Source organism: Coregonus clupeaformis, chromosome 10 (genome assembly GCF_020615455.1).
Source record: "Coregonus clupeaformis isolate EN_2021a chromosome 10, ASM2061545v1, whole genome shotgun sequence".
Classification (NCBI taxonomy): domain Eukaryota; kingdom Metazoa; phylum Chordata; class Actinopteri; order Salmoniformes; family Salmonidae; genus Coregonus; species Coregonus clupeaformis.
This window is the reverse complement of record NC_059201.1, coordinates 10950748-10978448: the sequence shown is the minus strand read 5'-3', so window position 1 is coordinate 10978448 and position 27701 is coordinate 10950748. Positions and strand designations below refer to the sequence as shown.

General features: G+C 43.8%; 1 protein-coding gene across 5 annotated transcripts in view; it reads right to left on the bottom strand.

Moving 5' to 3' along the window:
• The window catches only part of LOC121574870 (semaphorin-3F), a 95414-nt gene extending 71918 nt beyond the window's left edge, over positions 1-23496 (bottom strand). For 4 of the 5 annotated variants that reach the window (XM_041887514.2, XM_041887516.2, XM_041887517.2 and 1 more), the window contains exons 1-2: positions 23161-23496; positions 20998-21155 (exon numbers count right to left, since the gene is read on the bottom strand). In XM_041887514.2, the coding sequence (XP_041743448.1) occupies positions 20998-21112 (115 nt within the window). In that variant the 5' untranslated portion in view covers positions 21113-21155; positions 23161-23496. The remainder of the gene's footprint in view (positions 1-20997; positions 21156-23160) is intronic. The other variant, XM_041887515.2, reaches the window with a different exon arrangement.
• Positions 23497-27701: the final 4205 nt, after the last annotated feature.

The window sequence follows — 27701 nt, the reverse complement described above, 5'->3', positions numbered from 1 at the left end:
TCTTGCATGGGAGAGGTAACCTGGGGTCCAAACTAATATCCACCCTGTCCCTTGTCCTATCGGACATGTGGATGTCTGTTTGTCTGGTCTGTCTGGGTCTTTACAGCCATACATGGGACTGAAAGGAAAAGGATAAATAAAAGCCAACACTTCAAACATAATGGGTCGAATGCCTTTCAAACGAGGAACGTTCAAAAAATCATTGCAGGCTAAAACTACCATTTACATTCCAATAGTGCAAATTAATTTGCTTTGAAAGGAAGTTTTGTCATTTAAGACTAAACATGTTGGCAGCCATTACATCCACCCGGCCAGCCACTTCAGCCCTTTCATGTTTGACAGACAGATGGGACATCCTACCCTGCAACCTTTTTTCTCACCCGTGACGACTAGGGTCAGCGTGGATTGTAGGGTTATGTGGGGGAGTTGGAGGAGACTTTGTATTGCTCCAGTTACTCCCAAAAATGGTTGAAACCCTGTGAAGTCCATTGAATGTTCGTATCGCTATGGATCACTTCACAGATCTATACAGAGCCATCTATGGATGAAGATAAAGCCTATAGACGGGTTGGCTGACAACGTCACGAAAAGTATGTGCACGCATCGATGTGGCCTGAAGCCGTGCTTTGTTATGATTCTGAATGGTCAGATAGCTAGCAACAATGAAAAGAAGCTGCCATGTGGGGAATCGTAGGTGACTGATTTCATGTCAATGCTAATATGGCTCAAATTAGCTAGCTAGCTAACCAACAACTGTAACAATGTATTTGAGAGACAACAAGTGCTCATTGTGCAAATGTATTTATTGTTTTCATCTTGTCAACAATCTAAGCCAACCCTGTCTGTTTTGCCCCATAGTTGCTAAACAACCAACCCGTCTATAAATAAGAGATCTACAGACACAATTATCTAAGAGGCACAGCAAAGAGAGAGAAAGAGTGAGAGAGCTAGCCCATCTCTCACACTCTCTAACAGAGACCTACCAGAGCCCCAGCTTTGGTGCTTCTCTGTCTAGTTCATGACCTCCCTCTCATTAGTGCAGTCCAATGATGTGTATAAACCCTGGATGACTGACGCCCAGCCATCTTGGTACTCCTCCTCCATTGAAAAAAAGATTTTGGAAGCTATAGAAAAGCATTTAATAATGTCTACATTCATTTTTCACACATTGATTATGTTACAGACACCTTAATGCATACTTTTGAATTATATTATATGAGCTAAACATATTAAAACCTTTCCCTTATTTATTAATTTTTTTGTACTAATGTTAAGGTCCCCAGTACAAAAAAATACTTAAATACATGTAATTTTGTCCTTGAAACATTTAATTGAAATACTGTAGAATTCCATTCATTCCTATGGAGGACTGCTCCTACTGGGGAGTGCCAATATGGCCGACCGGTGGCTTCAAAGCCTCTCAATGGCCAATACATAGCACCAGCAATCCAGGGTTTATATACATCATTGGTACATTCTACGTTCTATTCTTTAATTGTTACAGTAATTAACCATAAACCAGCCATGAAATCGCCTAATAAGATTGTCCCTTGTTCAGATTAAGAGATTAAAGTAATTTATGCGCCAAGTGGAAAAAAACTCAGCAACAAACTGCTCGGAAACCGCATATCATAAAATGTTGCCAATTTCTATGGCATGTTATTGTAGGCTATTGAGCAGTGTGAGACGCGAACACATGTGGAAATTAGGAAAGTTAGAGTGACCTTTTCAACCCCAACCACAGCCAAGAAAGAGCCCTTTACAGCTAGAAAACAGCAAAGCTGTTAAAACAGCTATTTCTCTGAGGCGACTGACGTCCTCCATCTCTCACTACAACTCGGCCTTCAATACCATAGTGCCCTCTAAGCTCATCACAAAGCTCACTGCCCTGGGACTGAACTCATCCCTATGCAAATGGTTCCTGGACTTCTTGACGGGCCACCCCCAGGTGGTGAAGGTAGGCAACATCACCTCCAACATTGATTCTCAACACGGGGGCCCCATAAGGGTATGTCCTCATTCCCCTCCTTTACTCCTTGTACACCCACGACAGTAGTAGGCCTGATTACCAACAATGACCAGACGGCCTACAGGGAGGAGGTAGGTACGGCGTGGTGCCAGGAAAACAACCTCTCCCACAACGTCAGCAAAACAAAGGAGCTGATTGTGGACTTCAGGAGGAACCAGGCTGGACACGCCCCCATCCTCATCAATGGAGCCGCCGTGGAGATGGTCAAAAACTTCAAGTTCCTCTGCGTACACATCTCCGATGAGCTGAGATGGTCAAACCGCATGGACACCGTGGTGAAGCAAGCACATCAGCGACTCTTCAACCTCAGGATGCTGAAGAAATTCAATCTGTCCCAGAGGGCCCTCAAAGTGTTCTATAGGAGCACATCACAGCCTGATACGGCAACGCCACTGCTGCTGACCGCAAGGCTCTACAGAGGGTGGTACGCTCAGCCCAACGCACCATTGGGTGCTCACTGCCTACCCTCCAGGACACCTACAACACCAGGTTTTGCAGGAAGGCCAAGAAGATAATCAAGGACCCCAGCCACCCAAGCCATGGCCTGTTCTCCCCGCTTCCATCACTCAGACGCGGGCAGTACAGGAGCATCATGGCAAAAACTGGAAGACTGGCCAATAGGTTCTTCCCCCAGACCATCAGACTGCTGAGTAGCCACCCACTAGTCAGCCACATGGCCCCCCTGTCTCCTGTTGCTCCCCCTATGGAAATGTTCTTCTCCCCACCCCATTGGACATGTATCATGCTGAATAGCCACCACCATTTTTTTTATTATTACTTGTATTGTTTTTATTTCACTTTGTCCTGCATTGTTGGAGATTTTCACTGTGCCCTGTAATTACATCTGCAACCCTGTACAGGTGACTACTCAACTTCTAATCTAATCTAAAACCTTCATCAGGATAGATTGCATAAGGATGAGACACTTTCTGACTGGCTATTAGCGCCTCATATTGGCTGTTTATCCCTCCAACATTTCGATAACATTCCTAGCATTTTCAATTGGGGCTCAAAAACACCAACACACCCCAATGGGAGATGCTCAGACAGGTTTGAGGAGAGGAAATATTAGTTGGAAGCATCTGTTTTTCTGTGGCCTGTAGGTTGAGGGCGGGGGAAAAATAGAGTTTTATCTCCTGGGAGAAGCAGCATGCGTGACAGTGGGAAGTGGTGGTCATGGTTCCTGCTTCTCTCTCCCTCTCTCTATGCCAGTGATTCCAGTCAGGGACACATTGATTGGCTTAAAACTCTCTTATCACACACTGTCATACCTGCTAACAAATCAATGCTCACGCCATCCGCTCTGGACCGATAAGAAACCCAGACACAGACCATTCCACACAGGGAGTGGAGAGAGACACACTGGAGGCCCCTCTCTCCCTCCCTACTATTTCTGCTATCTGTTTTTTACCCATCTGATTCCAACTGGTGTTATTTTTACACATAACTTTTTGTTTGTCTGCAGCCTGCCAGGTTTTCTCTCACAGCCTCTCATTCCAGAGTTCAATTTGACATCGGCGAATGACTGCTCTGACTTTTCACACAGAAAAAAGCTGGCCAACTCATGGAAAATATTAAGGGACAAAGCTTTTCATTTACATTTCCTGGGTAACTGTAGCCACAACCGTATCGCCATGATAACATGAGCGTGTCAGTCACAGTTTAGCCTGGATAATTCCTCTTGAGAGTTCAGAAACTCAACCTGCATGGACGTTTGGACACCTGTTAGAAGTATTTCATCATAGATTAGGAAAACATTTTATGTTTCTTATTGACCATCTTGTTGAATTATTACAATGATGGGAAGTAAATTAAATAATTATCTTAAAAGGAATGGAGATATTAGTCCTAAGCAGACCAAAAGATGTCAGTGTCATCTAGGAGTATATTATTCTTCCAGTGAGCAGAGGCAGACTTGAATCTTTCCCTGGCCCACGTCGAAGGTTCGGAGCCAATTCTTAATCTCTGAAGCTTTTATTACTGTTGCAACATAAGGATGTAATACTACATTTAAACCGTATTCTGTTAGCTTGGTGATTTCACACAGCATTGAGAAATCCCAGTCCTCTAACTTAATTAATCAAATTGTTCTCTTCCCCAATCTTCTTGCAACATTGCACAGGGTATCCAGTACTGCACAGCACACAGTAAAAAGTTTGACTATTTTTACAACAGTTTAACCTTTCCACTTCTGTCAGAGGCAAGGAAAGAGACCAAGAAGATTTATAGAGATCATCTTTCCTATGCCAACAGTAGGGCGGTTGTAAATTGTCAAGCTATCAAGTAAGCCTTTCCATCATTGGGATGCGTTCTGGTCTAAATGAATGTCTTAATTTTATTGTTAATGATGAATTAACCATGCATTGGCGGTTTAATTAAGCACAAACATGTTCAATAACGTGAACAACGTAATCTGGTCATGGATGTTAGTATGTAAATCTTGCTGTACATAACCATTCCCTAGTGATGTCGGATGAATCAATAGTCAGGCTAATATATTCCAGACTGACAGATTCAATACAGGAAGTGATTATTGGTGAAAACACTTCCTACCTCCCCATCGTCTTCATGCCAAAAGAGGTTGGTTTTGTTCCCTCTCTCTGTGTTGCTCAACTGAGTGGACACCATTAAAAAGGACTCAGTCAGAATGAGGCTATAGAGAGAAGGCATGCCATGAGAAGAAATGCAATGCACACAATACCCCCCAATTCACATGCTCCCAATGTACATCACCCCCTTTGAAACCGTAGAGCGCCACTTTATCTTAATTTGTACCATGGAGGCCAAAGCCATCCTAAGGGAAACCAGTGAAGATGTAAGGTATATTGTGGGTTGGTTCCAATAGAACAATAGCATTTGAATGGGTAGAACTATCACATGCTCTAACCGTTCCCGGGATTCTTAGAAATACTGTCTCTGCAGTTCAATGTCATTGTCTAACTGATCATGACATTAATGTTCACCATGAGGTCCCCAGAGGACAGCAGACTCCCATCACTGTATGGAAGGTTTAACGCTGGGTACAGCGGAACACATCAATTCATGTAACGTGAAATACTCAAAAACAGCTTCGGATCATTTCCAAGTTCTGAGTAAGTATCATCCGAGCATGGGCACCAAGAGGGGGGAGTGAGAGAGAAAGAATGGAGAAAGTGAGAGGAAGAAAGAAAGAGAGAGAGAGAGATGCATTTAACCAATGTTGTCTGCCTCCTCGTGTTGAAGCCTCCTGGCTTCCCTTCAGACATGAATGAAGTCAGTGAATTGTGGACAGGCCCACATAAACGCCCCTCTGCTGTTGAGACGTAGCACTCCTTTCACTGGGATTAGAAAGGCGACACCACCAACAACAACAGCAACACATTGGGAACGGAGCTGTTCTTCTTTCTCATTCTCTTACACACACACACACACACAAATGCACACGCACACACACACTTTTCCACGCAGGCCCACATTGCCAGCATACCATTAGAGACACCTACAGAGGGTGCCTGAGAACAGGGGCGTCCGACAAAGCAGGAGGGTTAGAGGGGAGTGAAGGGCGGTGAACGAGGCAGGACATGGGGAGAATCTTGGCATCATGTCAATGCAACCGCCACAATGACTGGGGATGAGAAGCCATCTCCTCCTCCAACAATCAGCACATTATCCACGCAACAGAAACCCCATCAGTGCATGAACCCAGAAAACAAGCTCTGGAACCCAGAAAACAAGGTCTGGAACCTCATGTCCCACCACATAGGGCCTACAATCCCCCAGTTCCTTCATTCCAAATTCAGGGCCTTTCCCTTCTCTATTCTTCTTCCAGGAAGTGGTCCATTGGATCAGAACCTTAGCCCACCCAAGGGTGATCTCTGAGGATTGTCATTGCTCCTCAATGTTCTGACACCCACACTGACTGACTCTCACATGCACTCTGCATTCCCTAGCCTGAAAGCCACAATGACTATGGAAAAGAGATGTGAAAACAAATCCAGTTGGATGGAGAACAATCCAACATTGAGTCTTGGCCATGTACATTATACTACGCCTGAAGCATTTGACTCAGCGACACTACATCTGTGAAACCACACTTGTTGAATTGATGTTCAGTTTCCTACAATATGCATGCCGTATGAAAGGTGAGAGCGAGAGCTAACACTGGTTACAGGATGTGAGTGGTCTCATATATAGTAGCTTACACATTTTTGTGGTGTGTGACCAAACCAGGGTGTATTGTAAATGCAGAGTGTGCCAGACAAAAACACTTGCTCCGTTTATTTTTATTTAACAAGGGTGAACATTGATACCCTCCAAGTGCACCTGATGGATGAGCAGAGAGGGGTGAGGGGGAGGCTGTAGGGTGTGACCTTGTTGTTGGTTAGGGTAGCAGTGAAAACAACTGGGGTGAAATAGTGCTGTCACTGAGGGAGGAGGAGGAATGATACTGAGGCTGTTTTAAATCTAGCAGTGAAGCACAGCTACAAGCCTCCCTCCCACCAGATCAGCATTCGCTCCCAACCACATTCTCCATCTCCAACCCTGATCCCTCTCATACTCCCAGAGACAAACAGCTAGTTGGTCCCCATCCCACCAAATGCATTGAGCTTAATGGGTTTCAGGGTGTTCCAATGGGCAAATCGTTTCTCTCTGGTGAACTTGTGTTCTGAGAGTGCTCCTGGGTGACACACACACACACACAAACACGCACACACACTCACACACATGGTAGGGATGCCTGAACTCTCCCAGACCTGTTTCTTAAAGCTGCAATATGTAACTTTTTGGGCGACCTGACCAAATTAACATAGAAATGTCAGTTATAGATCTGTCATTCTCATTGAAAGCAAGTCTAAGAAGCAGTAGATCTGTTCTATGTGCGCTATATCTATGCTTCCCATCCTTAAGTTTGTTTTTTGTGTCTTTTACTTTTGGTTCAGCTGAAAATACAATATTTTTGGTTATGGAAAATATATTTCATAGCGGTTTTGATGGTACACTGATTCTCTACACTATACTTGCTTGTTTTGTCACATAAACTGAAATTAGGCGAACTATTTGAATTTTTGTAACAAGGAAATGGCGGAGCGATTTCTGCATAGTGCACCTTTAAACAGAACACACTACCCTCAAAGTAACTATTGAGGTTGCCCAACTCCTGCTTGAACAGAAAAACAATACACAACTTCTCATTTAAGAATGATTAGTTGAGATTTCAGTTCACTGAGAAATACATAATACCTAATGCTCAGTAAAATACTATTTGTAGATTTTCTCATTTTGGCAGACAACAACTTATATGGTCAGTGAGTGAATGGTATGGCTCAGTTATACTGTCCAGGCTCCAGTCCAAATTAGCTCACATGCCAAGTGATCTGAAACAGTTGGTTTAACACAATTTGTATGACAATTAAAAAGTGTAAAGAAAGTCAGGGGTTTGTTGACATTCAGATAGGACCTAACAGTAGAGAAGAAGGCATGAGGTTACTGTCAGGGCATTGGCAGGAAGGTGTCCCAGCACTCAACCACCATGAGCTAAACCATCTCAACCAACACTCAGAGACAGCTAATGAGAAACAGAGAGACAATTTGTTCTGAGTACGCCTCCAGCTCCCACGCTCCTCTCCTCCTCCTCCTCCTCCTCCTCCTCCTCCTCAACCTGCCATCTATCCATCCATCCATCCAGCCAGCCAGCCCTGGCCTCTCTAAGATACCAGGCCTGACACTGATGCCCCTTCATCCATTAGTAGTATCTCAGCCAGCCCTCTCCAATCCCTCCCTCCAGGTTCATCCCATCCCCTCCTCTCTCCCTCACTCCCTTTTAGTCTCCCACGCCTTGTCTGAAGCTCTCTTTCACTCCCTTTCTTTCTTTCTTTCTTTCTTTCTTTCTTTCTTTCTTTCTTTCTTTCTTTCTTTCTTTCTTTCTTTCTTTCTTTCTTTCTTTCTTGTCACTCTTATCCTCTCTCTCTTTCACTCTCTCTCCCTCTCACCTCCTCTCTCCAGCACCATCTCCTCCCCTCACTCTTCCCAGATGAATTCTCTCTCTCTTCCAGTGACAAGTCCAGTCCATCAGTTCATCATGTTCCGCTAACTCTCACCACAAGGAGGAGAGCAGAGCAGAGCCAGGCTAGCTCAGTCTCTGGTGATTAGTCACTCCACATTTAAAGCACATCACTGGGATGGGAAGAGAAAGGCTCTCCCTTCTCACCACCAATAATAGAGTACCACTGTATGAGTCATAAAACCTAGAGGTCAAACAGGGAAATAGTTCCAATTGTTTTTCCACCATTAATCTTTCCCATAGGCTTTTTGAGAAACACTTAAATAAGGGCTGTGTTTAGTGTAGGCTTTCCCTGGCATGACGTTTTGATAACCGTGTAAATCTCTCTAGGACAAGGTGACTTTTATCATTATATTCGACTGTATTTACCCCCCAAAAATGATACGCTAATTAGCTGTTAATGTGAATATTAAAAAAAATGAACTACAAATGCCATGATGATCTGGATGAGACTGCCGAATCGAGGCAAAGGTAAGAATCTCTGTATTAACCATCTAATGTTAGCTAAATGTAGTAATGAATAAATTGGCAACATTTCTTTAAATTTACAATGCTGTGAACTGTCTTGTGCAAGTTTTAAACTGACACAATCCCTGTTAGCAAAGGTGTCAGCTAGAGATAACATGCAGGAGCTTTCAGGGATTTGTAGTCTTGCATGATGTCTACTTTGATGCTAATTATCATTTTCGAAATCTGAGAGTAAATAGAGCCAAATATATTGATAAAAGTCACCTTGTCCAAGAGAGATTTACATGGTTATCAAAACGTCACGCCAGGGTAAGCCTACACAAAACACAGCCCTTATTTGAAGTGTTTAAAAAAAAACAATGAATGGTGGAAAAACGATTGGAACCATTTCCCTGTTTGACCGCTAGGTTTTATGGGTATTATGACACCTCCACTGTGGGGCTCTAAAGCTCCATAACTACCTACCCTTGTACCTTTCATCAGCCCCCTCCTACTTCTGGACAGATATAATAAATTCATACTACACTGCTCAAAAAAATTAAGTGAACACTTATACAACACAATGTAACTTCAAGTCAATCACACTTCTGTGAAATCAAACTGTCCACTTAGGAAGCAACACTGATTGACAATACATTTCACATGCTGTTGTGCAAATGGTATAGAAAACAGGTGGAAATTACAGGCAATTAGCAAGACACCCCCAATAAAGGACTGGTTTTGCAGGTGGTGACCACAGACCACTTCTCAGTTCCTATGCTTCCTGGCTGATGTTTTGGTCACTTTTGAATGCTGGCGGTGCTTTCACTCTAGTGGAAGCATGAGACGGAGTCTACAACCCACACAAGTGGCTCAGGTAGTGCAGCTCATCCAGGATGGCACATCAATGCGAGCTGTGGCAAGAAGGTTTGCTGTGTCTGTTAGCGTAGTGTCCAGAGCATGGAGGCGCTACCAGGAGACGTGGAGGACATCAGGAGATGTGGAGGAGGCCGTAGGAGGGCAACAACCCAGCAGCAGGACTGCTACCTCTGCCTTTGTGCAAGGAGGAGCAGGAGGAGCACTGCCAGAGCCCTGCAAAATGACCTCTAGCAGGCCACAAATGTGCATGTGTCTGCTCAAACGGTCAGAAACAGACTCCATGAGGGTGGTATGAGGGCCCGATGTCCACAGGTGGGGGTTGTGCTTACAGCCCAACACCGTGCAGGACGTTTGGCATTTGCCAGAGAACAACAACATTGGCAAATTCGCCACTGGCGCCCTGTGCTCTTCACAGATGAAAGCAGTGTCACACTGAGCACATGTGACAGACGTGACAGAGTCTGGAGACGCCGTGGAGAACGTTCTGCTGCCTGCAACATCCTCCAGCATGACCGGTTTGGCGGTGGGTCAGTCATGGTGTGGGGTGGCATTTCTTTGGGGGGCCGCACAGCCCTCCATGTGCTCGCCAGAGGTAGCCTGACTGCCATTAGGTACCGAGATGAGATCCTCAGACCCCTTGTGAGACCATATGCTGGTGCGGTTGGCCCTGGGTTCCTCCTAATGCAAGACAATGCTAGACCTCATGTGGCTGGAGTGTGTCAGCAGTTCCTGCAAGAGGAAGGCATTGATGCTATGGACTGGCCCGCCCGTTCCCCAGACCTGAATCCAATTGAGCACATCTGGGACATCATGTCTCGCTCCATCCACCAACGCCATGTTGCACCACAGACTGTCCAGGAGTTGGCGGATGCTTTAGTCCAGGTCTGGGAGGAGATCCCTCAGGAGACCATCCGCCACCTCATCAGGAGCATGCCCAGGCGTTGTAGGGAGGTCATACAGGCACGTGGAGGCCACACACACTATTGAGCCTCATTTTGACTTGTTTTAAGGACATTACATCAAAGTTGGATCAGCCTGTAGTGTGGTTTTCCACTTTAATTTTGAGGGTGACTCCAAATCCAGACCTCCATGGGTTGATAAATTTGATTTCCATTGATAATTTTTGTGTGATTTTGTTGTCAGCACATTCAACTATGTAAAGAAAAAAGTATTTAATAAGATTATTTCATTCATTCAGATCTAGGATGTGTTATTTTAGTGTTCCCTTTATTTTTTTGAGCAGTGTATATATCCCTCATATTCAACTCTGGACCTCCAAGCCAGTTCCACTGCTTTTTTTCATTGTAACCTTCTAATCAGGGACTGATTTAGACCTGGGACACCAGGTGGGTGCATTTAATTATCCGGTAGAACAGAAAACCAGCAGGCTCCGGACCTCGAAGAGTAAGAGTTGAATACCATTGCAATTTATGACATATATATTTTTGGGTTATTCAAGTATAAATGACCAAAGTCACAATAGATTGCCATAGATTTTCTGTTAATTACCAAAATTACTGAAGATTCCGGTAACTTTGGTAAATTAACGGTAGCTTTGCAACCCTGGCTGTCCTCCCAACTCCCCAGACATAACCAGTATCTCTAATAAGATAGTCAGTCAGCTGTCCTCCCAACTTCCCAGACATAATCAGTATCTCTAATAAGATAGTCAGTCAGCTGTCCTCCCAACTTCCCAGACATAACCAGTATCTCTAATAAGATAGTCAGTCAGCTGTCCTCCCTATTCCCCAGACATAACCAGTATCTCTAATAAGATAGTTAGTCAGCTGTCCTCCCTATTCCCCAGACATAACCAGTATCTCTAATAAGATAGTCAGTCAGCTGTCCTCCCTATTCCCCAGACATAACCAGTATCTCTAATAAGATAGTCAGTCAGCTGTCCTCCCTATTCCCCAGACATAACCAGTATCTCTAATAAGATAGTCAGTCAGCTGTCCTCCCTATTCCCCAGACATAATCAGTATCTCTAATAAGATAGTCAGTCAGCTGTCCTCCCTATTCCCCAGACATAACCAGTATCTCTAATAAGATAGTCAGTCAGCTGTCCTCCCTATTCCAGGTGCCTGTCTCTGTCTCCCTCCTGTCCAAACTCTGTCTGTCTGTCTTTGTATATGCGATGGCCATGTCTCAGCAGCATCATGGTAACAGAACCTAGCCCTGACAGACAGATGGTAATAAATTATGTCTGGCTGGATAAACAGGGCCAGCAGAGAGAGGCGCCCTTGACCCCCCATCACCCCCGTCCCCTTAATTTTAGCCCTGGGGTCAAGCCTTGACCGCTAACCCCTAGAGAACAGGGGTCACATCTGGAGGGCCCATGGGGTTTGTGTGTGTCCTTGAGGAATCTACTCTTCACTTTCTCCTCTCCATCTCTCTCTGTGTTTCTCACACAGACAGACACAAACCCACACACAAAGCCTACACACACCAACCTCAACCTCAATCACATTCCCAATATTTAATTGGTATGAGGGTTAAATTGTTCCCATTTATCTTAACTAGCAGACCTCTATCCTTGTTAATTTCAGACTCCATCTGTGTGCAGACACGGCAACAAACACCAGGGAAATAAGACCAATCCAGAGATTGCATTCATTTTCCCTCTGAAGAGAGTAATTTGAAATCAGTTTGGTTTGTTTGAGAGGACAAGTGACAGGTAGTAACAGCAACGCTGCTATGGCAACCAAGCCAAAGTACTGTCACAGTCACACTCCACCTCCAAACATGGGCTCTGTTGCGGTTTCACACACACACACACACACACACACACACACACACACACACACACACACACACACACATGCTTGATGAATATTCAAGCAGTCATCCTCCTCCTCCTTCTCTGTCACTTTGAATCTTAAGAGAAACACTTCTTGAAAAATCCATTATCATCTCTCTCTGTGCCTTTCATCTGCAAATGCTCCCCTTATTCTCCATCCCTCGCTTTTGCACCCCAACCCCCCCTCCGCAGCTGTCTCAGTAACAGGGGCTGAGGTGTACTCTATTACTCTATAGCCTCTGCCTCCATACGTTTTCATTAGAAGCAAAGGATCTGCAAGGGTCAGAAGGATCAATGGTCAGAAGATCATTGATGCCTATAGTCAATGATCAACTGCATGTGAAAACAAAACATGTTCTAACATGGGCAGTGTGGATGTCTGAATGTTCAGCACTCCTTGGTCCTGCTTTGAAGGGGCTAGAAAAATGAGACGACAACATCGCTGCATCTACTACTGAGGCTAAAGCCTATTTTTATCCGGTCTGTCACATTTTGATCGGATAAAAAAGCTGCAGCAGACACCAAGAGACATGAACACAGAAACAAACACACACTCAGAAAAATCCATCAGCGAGCGGAAGTCTCTCACCCCTGCTGAGCATTGAAACCCTTTGCACAGCAGAGAGCGTGAAACAGAAGGGCCATTTATCAAGCATGCCAAAGTGGCCCCCATGTGAAGAAGACTATGATCTACATGTGATATTGCATTCTGAAAAACCATTTAATATATTGGGAAAACAAAAAACCGCACTGTGGGAAAACCAGAAAAGGTGTATCCGATCTGGTGTTTCCATAGTTGGCAGAATTCGAATCAAAACCAAATTCCACAGATGCACGCACGCATAGATAGTCAAATTCATAAGGGTACATGAAGCAGTTATCTTAAAACATCAGGCGATTACTGTACATGCCCTAGGGAGCATAAAAGTAATGGGGAGGGAAAACTGTTGCAAGGTTAAATTAATGTGGGTGAAATAAAGAGAAACGGAGTAAAGAAAGCTTGAGTGTGAGAACGAGGTGAACATGGGAGAGTATAGTGTGTGTGTGTGTGTGTGTGTGAGTACTGTAAGTGACTGACAGGCTGACTCTCTTTCCTCTTCACTCTCTCCATCTTAACTTCACTCCACACCTGGCCGTCCGTCCATCCGGTTCAACAGTGCCATGTCCATGTCATCCCACCTCAGTGCCCATTCCTCTATGCAGCCTGTCCATAGACCGGGCTACGTTAGACAGGCTGATGAGCTGATCCCTGAGATGATGGAATCTGTCCTTTCCCTGTACAGGCGAACAGTTCTGACTCTGATTAAAATGCCTGGCTATCCCAAGCCGCAGATTAAGAATAATAAAAATGCAGTAATGATGATTTCATTTGGATGGTGTGCCTTTATAACTCCATGGAGAGAGATTGCAGCATGATTAAGTACTTAGTTATGGGCTCTGTCTCGTCACTGTCGCCTGCTATCATGAAATACTCTGCTCACAATGGTATAAACAGCATCAGCCTGCCTGCTTTTCATTTGCTGTTCGTTCCCATTGATTGAGAAGAATGGTCTTGAAGTGCTTCATGTCTTTCTTTTAAAATCCATGACATCACTTTGAGGGGGAAAGCCAGGGACCATAGCTATATGGTAGTAATGTAGCAGCAGTCAGAGTCATCATTACACAACAAGGCTGACATAAGACCACACAGAACAGAGGAGATTAAACACGCTCTATTTTCCCTCAGGCCTGTGATCCTAGTTACTGTGACGTTGATGCTGTGACAGAGCTAGTATGTCAAACCCTTCCGCCCTGAGAGGCCTACCCCCCCGCCTCTCCTCCCTGCCTCTGCATCTCCTCCCTCTCTCCACCAACCTCTTACCAACAAGCAACAAGAGAGGGTGTGAGGAGGAAGAGGAGGATATAGAAAGAGAAACAGAGACAGGAAAGACACTATATTTAGAGCTCAAGCTGTCACCTTCTGTTTTTCCTCCTTGAATAATCAGTCTGACAGCACGAATCCTGCAGAGCAGAGGTTGCTGGGATGCAGTACCCCCCCCACACACACACACACACCATCTCTAGAGAGAGACACAACCATCAAGGTAATAATGTTTGCTGCAGGCTTGCGTGCCACAGCCACCGAATATAATTCTGTTGAAGCAATTTTTCAAAGACCTGAGAGATAAAAAAGACAGTCACAGAGTGAAGGAGCCACTGGTCTAGACAGTAAACTGTGTCAGCATGGTCAGCATGGTCAGCGATGGTCAGCATGGTCAGTGATGGTCAGCATGGTCAGCATGGTCAATGATGGTCAGCATGGTCAGCATGGTCAGCGATGGTCAGTATGGTCAGCGATGGTCAGCATGGTCAGCGAAGGTCAGCATGGTCAACATGGTCAGCGATGGTCAGCGATGGTCAGCATGGTCAGCATGGTCAGCGATGGTCAGCAGACTAGTAGCTCCCCTTCATTCTATGACTGCCTTTATATCTCAGGTCTTTGAAGAATGTTCAGTAGAAAAAAGCCATCCTAAAGAACTCTATTCACCACCCCCAATGTATAGATCAGTGGACAAGCACAGACTCACTACATGCTGTCGTTGAACTAAAATATCAGAGCACCCGTCGTGACCCACGTGACATAGAGACTGACTGCACTCACTGCACTTGACTTGGCTTGTCTGAGCCCATTTCAAAAACATGCTGCTTACATGTATTAAACATCTGCTATCCTGGACAATGCTGCGCATCTATTATAAACGCTGTATACATGCACAGCTGGCAGAGTGGGGCGAGGGATAGAGAGGGAGGGAGGGAGGGAGGGAGGGAGGGAGGTGGGATGCAGATTAGATATGACATGGCATATCTGTGCAGAGTAAGGGGGTAGAATAGCGCAGTCTGAGCAGGGAGAGGAGAGGATTGCAGGCAGACAGGGGCCTTTCACACTGATGTACTAGCTACAGTATGTCCGCTGCCTCTTACTTACATAGTATGTCTTACATAGCACTCTACATCCTTACCTAACAACAGTGGCTCTCTGTGTCAGGTGGGTTAGGTGAATCTGTCTTCTGGAGGTGGGAGTGTTCCCATAAATAGTCAGGTAATTATGCAAATCACCAAGATATAAAAAGACTGAAATGTGTTCTGCTGTCACTCTGGCACGTCTTGCCTGTACCTGTTCATATGGTTTAATGTCAATGAACTTTAAGACCAGTTAATCAAATGAGCTCTTAGACAAATAGCAGCCACCTCTACCTGCTATGAAAATGAACTGTGAGTAATCCCAAGTAGCAGACATAACTGGAGACCCAGACACCATCTCCCCAGTGATTATTATTATACCTTGACAAAGCTTCTTGTCATCTTAAGTGAACCATTGTTTTAAAACAACAACAACAACAACAGTTATTGAACCAGCCAATGGATACAGTACATCCTAACTGATTGGCGAGGAAGAACCCTTGTACTGTACATGTTTTGGTTCTGGTCTCATTGGGAGTGCTACCCTCTGAAACCATGTCCCTGTCTGTCTGTCTGTCTGTCTGTCTGGAGCCCAGGGAAAGTTTTGTTCTGCCCAGGAAGACTTTGGAAGGCAGTGGGCAGAGTCACCCTGAGACTGTCTCTTGGCAGGTTAGCTGTGGACAAGCTTCCAGAGGCTCATTGATTGCTGTGGGCCTCTGTTCTTGTAAGGCTGGGGCACTTAGCTCTGGATCCAGTGTCACAATTGACCCAAATAAATAGGAACCTAGGAGCCTGGGAGAGAGATGGAGGGAGATAAACTTTGCCAGTCTGGGCATGGGCATCTAACTCTCTCTGTTTCACTCTCACACTCACAGACACCCACCCACCCACACATTCCCACCTCGTGTCCATTACATGGAGACCGGACTGTGGCCTTTTCCCCTCTCACTCTTGCCTTTCTTTCTTGGCTGGCCATCTCTCTCTGTTAGGCCCTGACAGGGGTGGAAAGCTCAGCCCAAGGCTGGCTCTCAGACAGCGCACAAATAGACTGCCATAATGCTCTCCCTTTCAGCAGACATATCAGCAAGGGATTCAGACAACCTATACAGTATAGTACCTAACCACAGGCAGGCAGAAAGCTGAGAGAGCACCTCCAGCAAGGCATTTAACCATGAATAGGCTTTCTTCTCTTACCAGCCACAGTAGGCATGTCTGCATGTCCGCCCAAGTTCTTTCTCTAATCTAAGAAACCTGGGCTATTGCAATCGTAGAGCCATAGAGAGACACTGAGTGAAGTTCACTGTGAGTAGTAGCCTAATTCACATAATAGGGAAGCAGAAATATAGCCAGAGCTGATCTGTGTGTTAATATATTCCACCCTGAGAGCACAGACAGGAGAGGTGAGCTAACACTGAGCTCTTTGTGCTACTGTGATAATCACTTAACCATTACGCTACGTGATAGAGAAAGAGTGAAGCCAGAGGAAGTTGAAATAACCTTGAGATTCTGTATGAGAAATAGTCCAATTATATGACTGTCTGGCTCTGCGTTTTCTCTCCCATTTAGAGTGTTGTTTTTTCCTCCCTCACTCACCACCAACACTGTTTCCAGGTGTTTCACCCTGAACCAAAGGCAAAAAGAAAACAACGTTAAACACTTTCGAATGTGACTGAAGATTAGCGTAACGAGCTATTACTAGCTAATATGCTCCCATTCTCCCAGGGTGTGGGGTGTGTGTGTGTGTGTGTGTGTGTGGGGGGGTGCAGTTAGTGTGACTGGCTCCTGTTTTGGGGGTCACGACCCCTGAGGAGCCCCACACCCTGAAATAGCACGTGATTATAGAGCTTATTTGAGGATAAATATAGGAGTTCTTCTCTCAGAGGCCGAAACCAGTTAGTCCTATTAACTGTTTACAAATTAAGATGGCAATGGGTACACTTAATAAGGAACGCAACGGTGGTGCTATGTTTGTGTTGTAACATTGTATTACAACATCCACCATCCACTTTGTCTGCAATTTCCACCAACCCCAAAAGAAAAACACCCAACCAAAAACCGGAGAAAGTGTGGCAACGTCTATATGTCTACCATAGGTCTCAACGATGTCTGTAAACACACTCTCTGTTGTTTGAAAACCTAAGGGCCCACTTTATCTTCATAACCTTAACACGTGTTTGCTAACCAGCCTGCAATAATCTTTTAGAAAAGGAGTTTAACGTGTATGTGAGCATGCATGTGTGTTTTTGCGTGTGACTAACTGGGAGCATTTTTCCCCACGGTGCTGTAATGTATACAATAGGTGTAAAATGTGTGTATGCCTGTTTTCTTCACCATTCATCTCATACTACTAAAGCAGTGTGGGAGATGATTGATGCTTACGAGTCCTGAGTGGACATTCCTTTACTCTCAGCTGCTGTTTACTCTTCCCTTATCACGAGTGATAACTCACAGCCCTGCACCAACTCTGACCCCCTCACTGGCTGCTTTTATAGACCTCACTATATACTACGGACAACTGATAGAAACTTACATAGAGAGCTCAGTGCTGATAGGGACTTAAGCTATTTCAATTCAAGTATTAGAAGATAAGGTAGGCAGACTGATATTATGGACAACATTTAACAGAAACTACAGACAGATCTGGGCCTTTACTCAACAACAACAAAATCTGAATCAAGTAAACCTGAAAATGTACTCAATACTTGGGAGAAAAATGTCAGTTTAATAAATAAAAATGATATAACAATTTAAGCTCAAAATGATAGAAAACTAAATTGTAACCAACATGTTCAACAATTCCCTTGAGAGCATTTTGCTTTGTATCTTTTCTTAACCATTGTGCTGGGAAATAATAATAGGGAATGGGCTGTCATGTCACAATGGAGTTATGTGATGGCTAGCTAGCATGTGGAGTTATGGCTAACTAGCATGTGGAGTTATGGCTAGCTGTATGGCTAGCTAGCATGTGGAGTTATGGCTAGCTAGCATGTGGAGTTATGGCTAGCTAGCATGTGGAGTTATGGCTAACTAGCATGTGGAATTATGGCTAGCTAGCATGTGGAGTTTTGGCTAACTAGCATGTGGAGTTATGGCTAGCTAGCATGTGGAGTTATGGCTAGCTAGCATGTGGAGTTATGGCTAGCTAGCATGTGACTTGTCTCTCCCCTCTCTCCTCCAGGCCATCCTTTAGCATGTAAATCCTTAATGCTTTCACTCATGTAGCAGAAAGCTTTTCTCTCTCCGCTCAGAAAAAAAACGACAGAAGATAAGAGATTTAAAAAATGTATATGAAAATAGAACCTCGATTTTGAGCTGTGAAAAAGAGACAGTAAATGGCAATGTGAACTAATATGACTTGAATATGGATTCAACCAGTGTTAAAGCATTAACTGAAAACTGCCTCCTATACATCTTAGATGCATCAGTCTGGCAGACCAAGGTCTCTGTGAGATCGTCTGTAGCGCAGGTTCCCTGAGTGAGTTGACTGATGGACACATCCATCTTTCCTCTGCATGTAGCAGGAGCCTACAAGCACTCAAGTCCTCATCCAAAGAAAATCAATTATCTCTAATGGCCCCCATCCTTTACTCTGAAAGTTGATGTTTTGGTGCATGCCATGTCTGTGCTTTTATTTTCATACACACAGTTAATGCAAATCTGTGTGTGTCTGTGTTGCAAGGCACCCACACGCAGCTTCAAAGCAATCAATAATGACAGACATACTAAACAAACTCCCCAACTAGCTTTAGTTAAGCCGTCTGACAGTCTGAGTCCAGATAGGACTGGCCAAAGTCTAACCACTCTGATGACCAGCAGGTGGTCAACAGCAACTAAAACTTATCCAAGATTATGACATATAATATCACAAAACATTACATAAAAAAATGGTTTAGAAGAAACTGTCTACGAGTCTGACATTGAAACTGGAGGTGAAGGTTTTAACCTTAGTGTCTGACAATAGACCAACAAGATGAAAGAATACTTGTGGTCCACCAGACCACACTCGTGGTTTTAGCCAGAAGTCACACAAATGCCACAGGTTAGGATTCACATTTAGGCAACACAGTCCACAATGTACTGTACCTCAACTGCTCCAATAGACTGAGATAGTAGGTGCAAGAGGTTGTGTAAAGCTTGGAGCGTCAAAATTAAAAATCTTGTTTAAAAACAGTTGGATGGCTAGAAGGAGATTAGTTGCATTTTTAAGAGGTTAGATATACACTTGTTAAAATTCAGCTAAGCCCCCCTGGCAAGCGCCAAGGAATCTTGCCCCCAATGGATATGCTTATTAAAATGTGTAGCAAAAAATGTGTCTCACGAAGGTCCATAAAGGAATCAACATGGGCACATTTAAAAGCAATTCCCCTCAGCGTGAGCCAAAATGACACAATTAGAAAATGTGCAGCTCATGTTCAATTCTAGTCACCAACAATATGAAGCTGCTCTGTCAAGCATATAGGTCTCTCAAAAACCAATTACAAACTAAAGAGGAACTAATTGAAAGAAAATTAGAAATAAATTATCTATTTGGAGCAGTGTGATTGTGAAACCAGTGCGTTGTGAAAACAAACTTGATTTGAGAGTGAAAACAGACAGGTAAGCAAAACAAACAAGAGAGAGAGAGAGAGAGAGAGAGAGAGAGAGAGAGAGAGAGAGAGAGAGAGAGAGAGAGAGAGAGAGAGAGAGAGAGAGAGAGAGAGAGAGATTGCCCAATTCTACAAACTTGCAGACAAAAAGAAAAAGTGCAGAATCTCCTCTTAGTCGCCAGGTGAGGTGATGAGGATTTAAAGTCATCTGGAGGCTTTGCGAGGCCTCCACTCCTTTGAGCTCCACCCCAGGGTTCACCTCAAGATTAGCCTACAGATGTAGGATCTTAATTTGATCCCGTTTGCTACAGCAGAAAAATAATCCTGCAGCAACAGGAAATGTGAAATAAGTGGATTATAATTAATACATATTTGTAAGGGTTGATAGATTTTTCGTAAGGGAAAATCAAGTCTGAAATTTCAAAGTGGAGATTAAAAACTTCAGAAGCCTTTTTAAACCTCAAATACTCTACCAGTTTTACATTCCCTGCATTGCAGGAAAGTTATCCTGCAACCGGGTGATCAAATTAAGCTCCTACACCTGTAAATGCACACAGCGATTAGGTCTACAAGGCATTAGAGATGATGTCCATAAAGAACCATTTTGAAGGTACAGTTCAATACACAGACAGGGCCTCATGTGACATTGAAAGGCATTCATGATACGCTGGGCTCTCTTAATGTGTTAAATCCAACTTGATTTCAGAGGGGAGCCGAGGGCAGGCAAAGCCCTGTTGGAGGAGGACTGTGGTAGTCAGTCAGTTTAATGAAGATGTGCTCTCTGGCCCTGAACAGTAGGCACAAACAGCTCCTCTCCTCTCCTCTCCTCTCCTCTCCTCTCCTCTCCTCTCCTCTCCTCTCCTCTCCTCTCCTCTCCTCTCCCTCTCCTCTCCTCTCCTCTCCTCTCCTCTCCTCTCCTCTCCTCTCCTCTCCTCTCCTCTCCTCTCCTCTCCTCTCCTCCCCTCTCCTCTCCTCATCTCACTCATCACCCCCTATCTCAGCAGATAATCAGGTTTCGGCCAGAGAGAGAGAGGGATGGGCTCTGACTGACACCACGGTGTGCCAAGATAAGCGCATAGATGGCTATAACGCCAGTCTAGTCCCCCTAAACCCTACAATTCACCAAGAGCAGACAAAGCTAGGAGGAGCTGTGAAAAAAACAACCTAGAAGCAATCACAAGAGCTCACATACAAGAAAATTATATCTACCTGTTTTCAGAGTCACAGAGAACCACACAAACTATGTGAGATATCTGAAAGTGTGAGTTTGTCTTACCTTTGAAGGAGAGGAAAACCCGAGGGGCAGAGAGGGGCTCATTGGGCAGTGTGGGCAGTGCCTCGGCCAACAGGGCCAGCAAGGTGGACAGCCACCACAGTTTGTCCCACAGCATGGTCCCTCCGCTTCCAGAAACAGAGGAGAAAGAGTCCAGGTAGCTAGAGAGAGAGAGAGAGAGAGAGAGAGAGAGAGAGAGAGAGAGAGAGAGAGAGAGAGAGAGAGAGAGAGAGAGAGAGAGAGAGAGAGAGAGAGAGAGAGAGAGAGAGAGTTCAGCTCTGTACCACACCCTCATACTCACACCTGCAACAAACTGGACCTACTAACTCCTTCTGGGGTTGCAATAATAAACAGAGATAAGCAACCATATGTGACATTTTTCACGAAAAAAGTGCTGCATGTTGTAACTATCAACAGTAAGTGAATGTTTATGCATCCATGTTGAGGATATTTATCATAAAAATTCAAACTTTCACTGTCCCTCCTCTTATAAAAAGGGAAGTGTTGTTGAGGGGGGATACATCAAAGATGAGGCCTGCTGTCTCCTGTCCTCCCAGGTGGGCAATAAGCCGGTACAGGTACAGACCACTTCAAAGCAACAGAGCACGTCAATGTAGAGATGGAATTATTGGGGCGCGGTCCTAGCTCAGCGTTCGTTCACATTGGACTACACTTTCCCCCTCAACTATTCTGCATCCTCCCGCTCCAGGAATCTAATTTTACTCCTGAGACGCCCGCAACATTCACATCTCTGTCCCATTCTATAACGCACCACTCCTTCCCAGCGTCTCCGCAGACCCCGGAGAGCAAAGAGGAACAGAGGTGTTACCATATCCAATCCCTGAAAATCGTAGGTCTGGCGGGTCTGCCACACACCGCTAACCGCTGCCCTGTCACCCGTGAAAAAACAACAACACTCATACACGCATATAGGCCTACTTTTATGCCCAGTGAATGAGTCTGTTAAGTATGTTATCTGGAGATATTTTATGCAGGCGTAGCACAGCACACTGGCATCTCCAAAAGTTGCCAGTAACCTCAATAATAAAACGTGCGACGTTTAAGGTGACATGATAATAGCCTATGAATAGATACAGTAATAGTAAATGTGGATACTTTAACTAAACATCACGTACGTAGAGATAATGTAAATATTTAGGCTGATTTATGAGGTTTGACGCCCATAAAGGCTACTTAAATACCTTTTTTGCCATCTAATCCCTCCTGCAAGGCACTGTTCTGCTCGTAAACGCAGATCAACAGGGTATGAGGTCAAGCTGCCACGAAGGGATTTAGGATTAAGTTCCCAACGAGAGCCTCAACCTTCCAGGTTAGGATAGACCACCAAGCGTAAAATTCCAAATTATAGCCTACCATTTTGCCAAAATAAAGCGTGACTGGGTTTAAAATGATACGACATTGTTATTGCTAAACATTCCTTATTCCGTTGGGAATGGGATTTAGGCTGCTAAATGAACTGGAATAACAGAAGTCTGTGTAATATAAGTTAAATTAGGCAACTCTTAAAATATTAGGCTGGCTTTAAATGGAAAAATGCTTGTGTTATAAACAAATAACAACAGTCTATTGACTGTTTGAAACCTTACACTAAAAGGAGCACAGGTTTCTACAGCCTGTTGGATCAAGGAACTCGAGCGCTATAAAATGACCGCTTCTTGCGACGCTCGTGAGAAGTAGCTCAAAAGACCATGCAAGAGCTCCCACAGCAGTTAGAAATGCAGAGGTATCTGCAAGAAATCAAAACGGGTTTATTATGGCTAATATCATGCGATAGTCTACTACGGGGACTGAAAGCGTAGGCTCTCTTCCTCATGCCGCCACAACGCAAAAATAAATACATGATTATAATAATAACAATAAACAGAAACCAATAAAACTGGATTTGATTACACAAACCATTAGTTTCTTATTTGGCTACACTTAAATCAGTGGACTTAAAATAGTAATAGGCTACATTATAGACAATAGGCCTAATTCACCAATTATTGTTCGACTCAATTACTGGAGCCATTGTGTTTTGATTGTAATCTCATAGGAGAATAAATAATTCAACATGGACATATGAGTCATGATTTGACTGAAAAGGCGTAGGCCCTTTGCATAAAAACATTAGAGATAAATAAAGTAGCCTACAGTTGTGCCTACCTGGTTATTATTGCGCGGTGGAAATTATGTTGAATCCAGTTATAAAAGTCATTGAGAAGGTAGTAAACAAAATCCTATTCAATTCTCCTTCTCTGTCCCCAGTGTAGCCTGCGAATGAAGCAGCGGAGATCATGCACGATTCCCTGGTAACAAATCTATAGGATCCAAATTAACTTGTTAATCACCTAAGCTTGCAATATTTGTCTCCTCTCTGCTCTTGTCTCGGTCTGTTGTGTACAATCCCACTTTGTTGTTCTCATAAAGAGCATTATTCCTTGAAATTGAGTAGTTGCAAAAGTTGAAACGCGGAGCACGCAACACAGCTCTGTAGGCTACTGAAGGGGAGACGCATTGGCAGGTGGATACAGCGCGCTCGCCCGTATCCTGCATAGACACACCCATGGGGCGGGAACTTACCTTAGCGGCTACGCCTCTGTACCTCCCCCTTGAAAATAAGATCTAATCTGTTGATTTCACATGACTGGGAATACAGATATGCATCTGTTCATCACAGATACCTTAAAAAAAGGTAGGGGCATGGATCAGAAAACCAGTCAGTATCTGGTGTGACCACAATTTGTCTTATGCAGCACTACACATCTCCTTTGCATAGACTTGATCAGGCTGTTGATTGTGGCCTTTGAAATGTTGTCCCACTCCTCTTCAATGGCTGTGTGAAGTTGTTGGATATTGGCTAGAATTGGAATACTCTGTCGTACACGTCGATCCAGAGCATCCCAAACATGCTCAATGGGTGACATGTCTGGTGAGTATGCAGTCCATAGAAGAACTGGGACATTTTCAGCTTCCAGGAATTGTGTACAGATCCCTGCGACATGGGGCCGTGCATTATCATGCTGAAACATAAGGTGATGGCAGTGGATGAATGGCAGGACAATTGGCCTCAGGATCTCGTCACAGTATCTCTGTCCATTCAAATTGCCATCGATAAAATGCAATTGTGTTCGTTGTCCGTAGCTTATGCCCATACCATAACCCCACCGCCACCATGGGGCACTCTGTTCACAACGTTGACATCGGCAAATCGCTCGTCCACACAATGCCATACATGTGGTCTGCGGTTGTGAGGCCGGTTGGACGTACTGACAAATTCTCTAAAATGACACTGGAGACGGCTTATGGTAGAGAACTGAACATTCAATTATCTGGCAACAGCTCTGGTGGACATTCCTGCAGTCAGCATGCCAATTGCATGCTCCCTCAAAACTTTAGACATCTGTGGCATTGTGTTGTGTGACAAAACTGTACATTTTAGAGTAGCCTTTTATTGTCCCCAGCGCAAGGTGCACCTGTGTAATGATCATGCTGTTTAATCAGCTTCTTGATACACTACACCTGTCAGGTGGATGGATTATCTTGGCAAAGGAAAAATGCAATAAGGCCAGAGGAGGTGTGGAAGGCCCTCAAAATTGTCAAAGACTCCAGCCACCCTAGTCATAGACTGTTCTCTCTGCTACCGCACGGCAAGCGGTACCGGAGTGCCAAGTCTAGGTCCAAAAGACTTCTCAACAGCTTCTACCCCCAAGCCATAAGACTCCTGAACAGCTAATCATGGCTACCCGGACTATTTGCACTGACCCCCCACCCCATCCTTTTTACGCTGCTGCTACTCTGTTAATGATTTATGCATAGTCACTTTAACTCTACCCACATGTACATATTACCTCAACTACCTCAACTAGCCGGTGCCCCCGCACATTGACTCTGCAACGGTACCCCCCTGTATATATAGCCTCCCTACTGTCACTTTATTTTACTTCTGCTCTTTTTTCTCTCAACACTTTTTTTTGTTGTTGTTTTATTTTTACTTTTTTTGTTAAAAATAAATGCACTGTTGGTTAAGGGCTGTAAGTAAGCATTTCACTGTAATGTCTGCACCTGTTGTATTCGGCGCATGTGACCAATAAAATTTGATTTGATTTGATTTGATTTGATTTGATTTATATGGCATATATACCACGGCTAATGGCTGTTCTGAGGACATAGCCCTTAGCCGTGGTATATTGGCCATATACCACAAAGAACAGCCCTTAGCTGTGGTATATTGGCCATATACGAAACCCATGAGGTGCCTTATTGCTATTATAAACTGGTTACCAACATAATTAGAACAGTAAAATGTTTTTGTCATTCCCGTGGTACACCTCTGATATACCATGTCTTTCAACCAATCAGCATTCAGGGATCAAACCACCCAGTTTATAATTGTAAATAAAATCCCTTTTGCGCATGTGCATAACTATAGATAAATCCGACAGGAGAGTTTGAGTGATGAAAGTTGGACAGATGATCTAAAAATCTCTGGGCAAGAAACAATTGGACGAACTTCAAAAAACGAACGTTAGGCTATTTTCTGGCAATTGTGCCGTTACGATGTGCCAGATGTTAAGACTACAAACCGTTATAAATGGCCTATTTGCGAGATTTACTTGTTATTTCAATAGGCATAGGCTACTGACTAAATTGCAATTCAATTTTGCCATGGTTTGCTGAGGTAGATGCAGGTAGCCTATAGCCCCTGATAGGCCAACATGCCAACATCTCATTTCAGGGAAAAGTCCACAATGAAACTGAACAGTTGCGACCCGCAAAAAAAACAACTACCGGTCAAAAGATTTAGAACACTTACTCGTTCAATGGTTTTTCTTTATTTTTTACAAATTTCTACATTGTAGAATAGTAGTTCTTGAAATGTTCCTGATTGACTAACCTTCATGTCTTAAAGTAATGATGGACTGTCATTTCTCTTTGCTTATTTGAGCTGTTCTTGCCATAATATGGACTTGGTCTTTTACCAAATAGGGCTATCTCCTGTATACCACCCCTACCTTGTCACAACACAACTGATTGGCTCAAATGCATTAAGAAGGAAATAAATTCTGCAAATTAACTTTTAACAAGGCACACCTGTTAATTGAAATGTATTCCAGGTGACTACCTCATGAAGCTGGTTGAGAGAATGCAAAGAATGTGCAAAGCTGTCATCAAGGCAAAGAGTGGCTTTTTGAAGAATCTCAAATATAAAATATATTTTGATTTGTTTAACACTTTTTGTTTACTACATGATTCCATATGTGTTATTTCATAGTTTTGATGTCTTCACTATTATTCTACAATGTAGAAAATAAAAAGAAAGAAAAACCCTTGAATTAGTAGATGTTCTAAAACTTTTGACCAGTAGTGTATATATATTTTTGTTGTTGTTGCCTGTTTCGCATGTTATTTTGACATTAATACATGTCACATATCAGTTTGCAAACAATGTACAAAACAAATCATTGAGTTAATAAAGCCGCATACAAACATGGTCTCTTTTTTGCTTTCTTGAGTAAGGCAGCTCCAAAATGCAGGTGTTTCAGCCTAGCTCAGTGCTTTCTGTGGTGGTGGGGCAGCCAGCAGAAAATACGGAGCGTAGGGGTTGGTAATATTCTCTAGTTGCACCGTGATTGGCTCAGTGTTCGGTCACTCATGGGGACACTACGTCACTGCAAAATTTACGGGGAGAGCTAGAAATTTCAAGCCCCTTCGGTGCTGCCATAGATTTACATTAGAAGTGCCCATCCAAGATGGCTCAAGGTCATTGGCCAGAGATAAAATGACATCAAATCACGTTATATCTACCGTAGCTTTGATTGGACTGATCATGTCAACATCATTCTTTCAAAATCTTAGCTAGCAAGCTAGACAAGCAGTTATCATCATGAATCAAGTCGACAATCTGCTGGCAAATCCTTTTCAAGCCTTGTCATATGAAGATAAATTATAGATAAAACATATCGGTGCTCATCGGCCATTAGACATAAACATTACACAACAAGTTGGAAATCGCAAATTCAACAATGAGTGGTTTGGAAGGAATCAGTGGCTAACTGCATGCTTGCAAAGCAATCACTAGCCTGCTATTCAGTGGAGTGGGTGTGTGGTCCAAGTCTGGGTTTAAGGGTCTCTTTTCCAAGCTTAAAAGGATAAACATTCACATGCCATGGGCCAGAAAAGGTTGAATACATTGGCCATGCTGTCAATCCAGCATGACTTTTGCCGTTCAAAACTGCTGGAATCTCGGAACTGGGAAATCTCAGACTTCAGTGAGTTCAAGACAACCGGGAACTCTTTTAAAAAACGAGATCCGACTGGGAAAATAGGTTTTGAACAGTCATCCAACTCGGAATTCCAAGTCGGGAACTCAGGCTTTTTTCTAGAGCTCAGATCTGAAGATCACTGACGTCATGATTTGACCTTGTTTTTTTCCGAGTTCCCAGTTGTCTTGAAAGCACCATGAATCCAGAGAATGCCAGACTTTGATGACAAAGTTTGATGACAAAATTTGGCCACAAGAAGGACCGCCGCGCCACCTTCCTGTTCAAGTGAGCACAGCGCAACAAGGTGAGTCCAAAAATGTATTGAAGGCTGCTGCATAAATGATGTAATATGCCAGGGAGATATGTATACTGTAGCTAAGAAAGTAATACTAAGTGTATGTTTTGTAGTAACGTGATTGCCTCACCCTAATAATTTGGTCC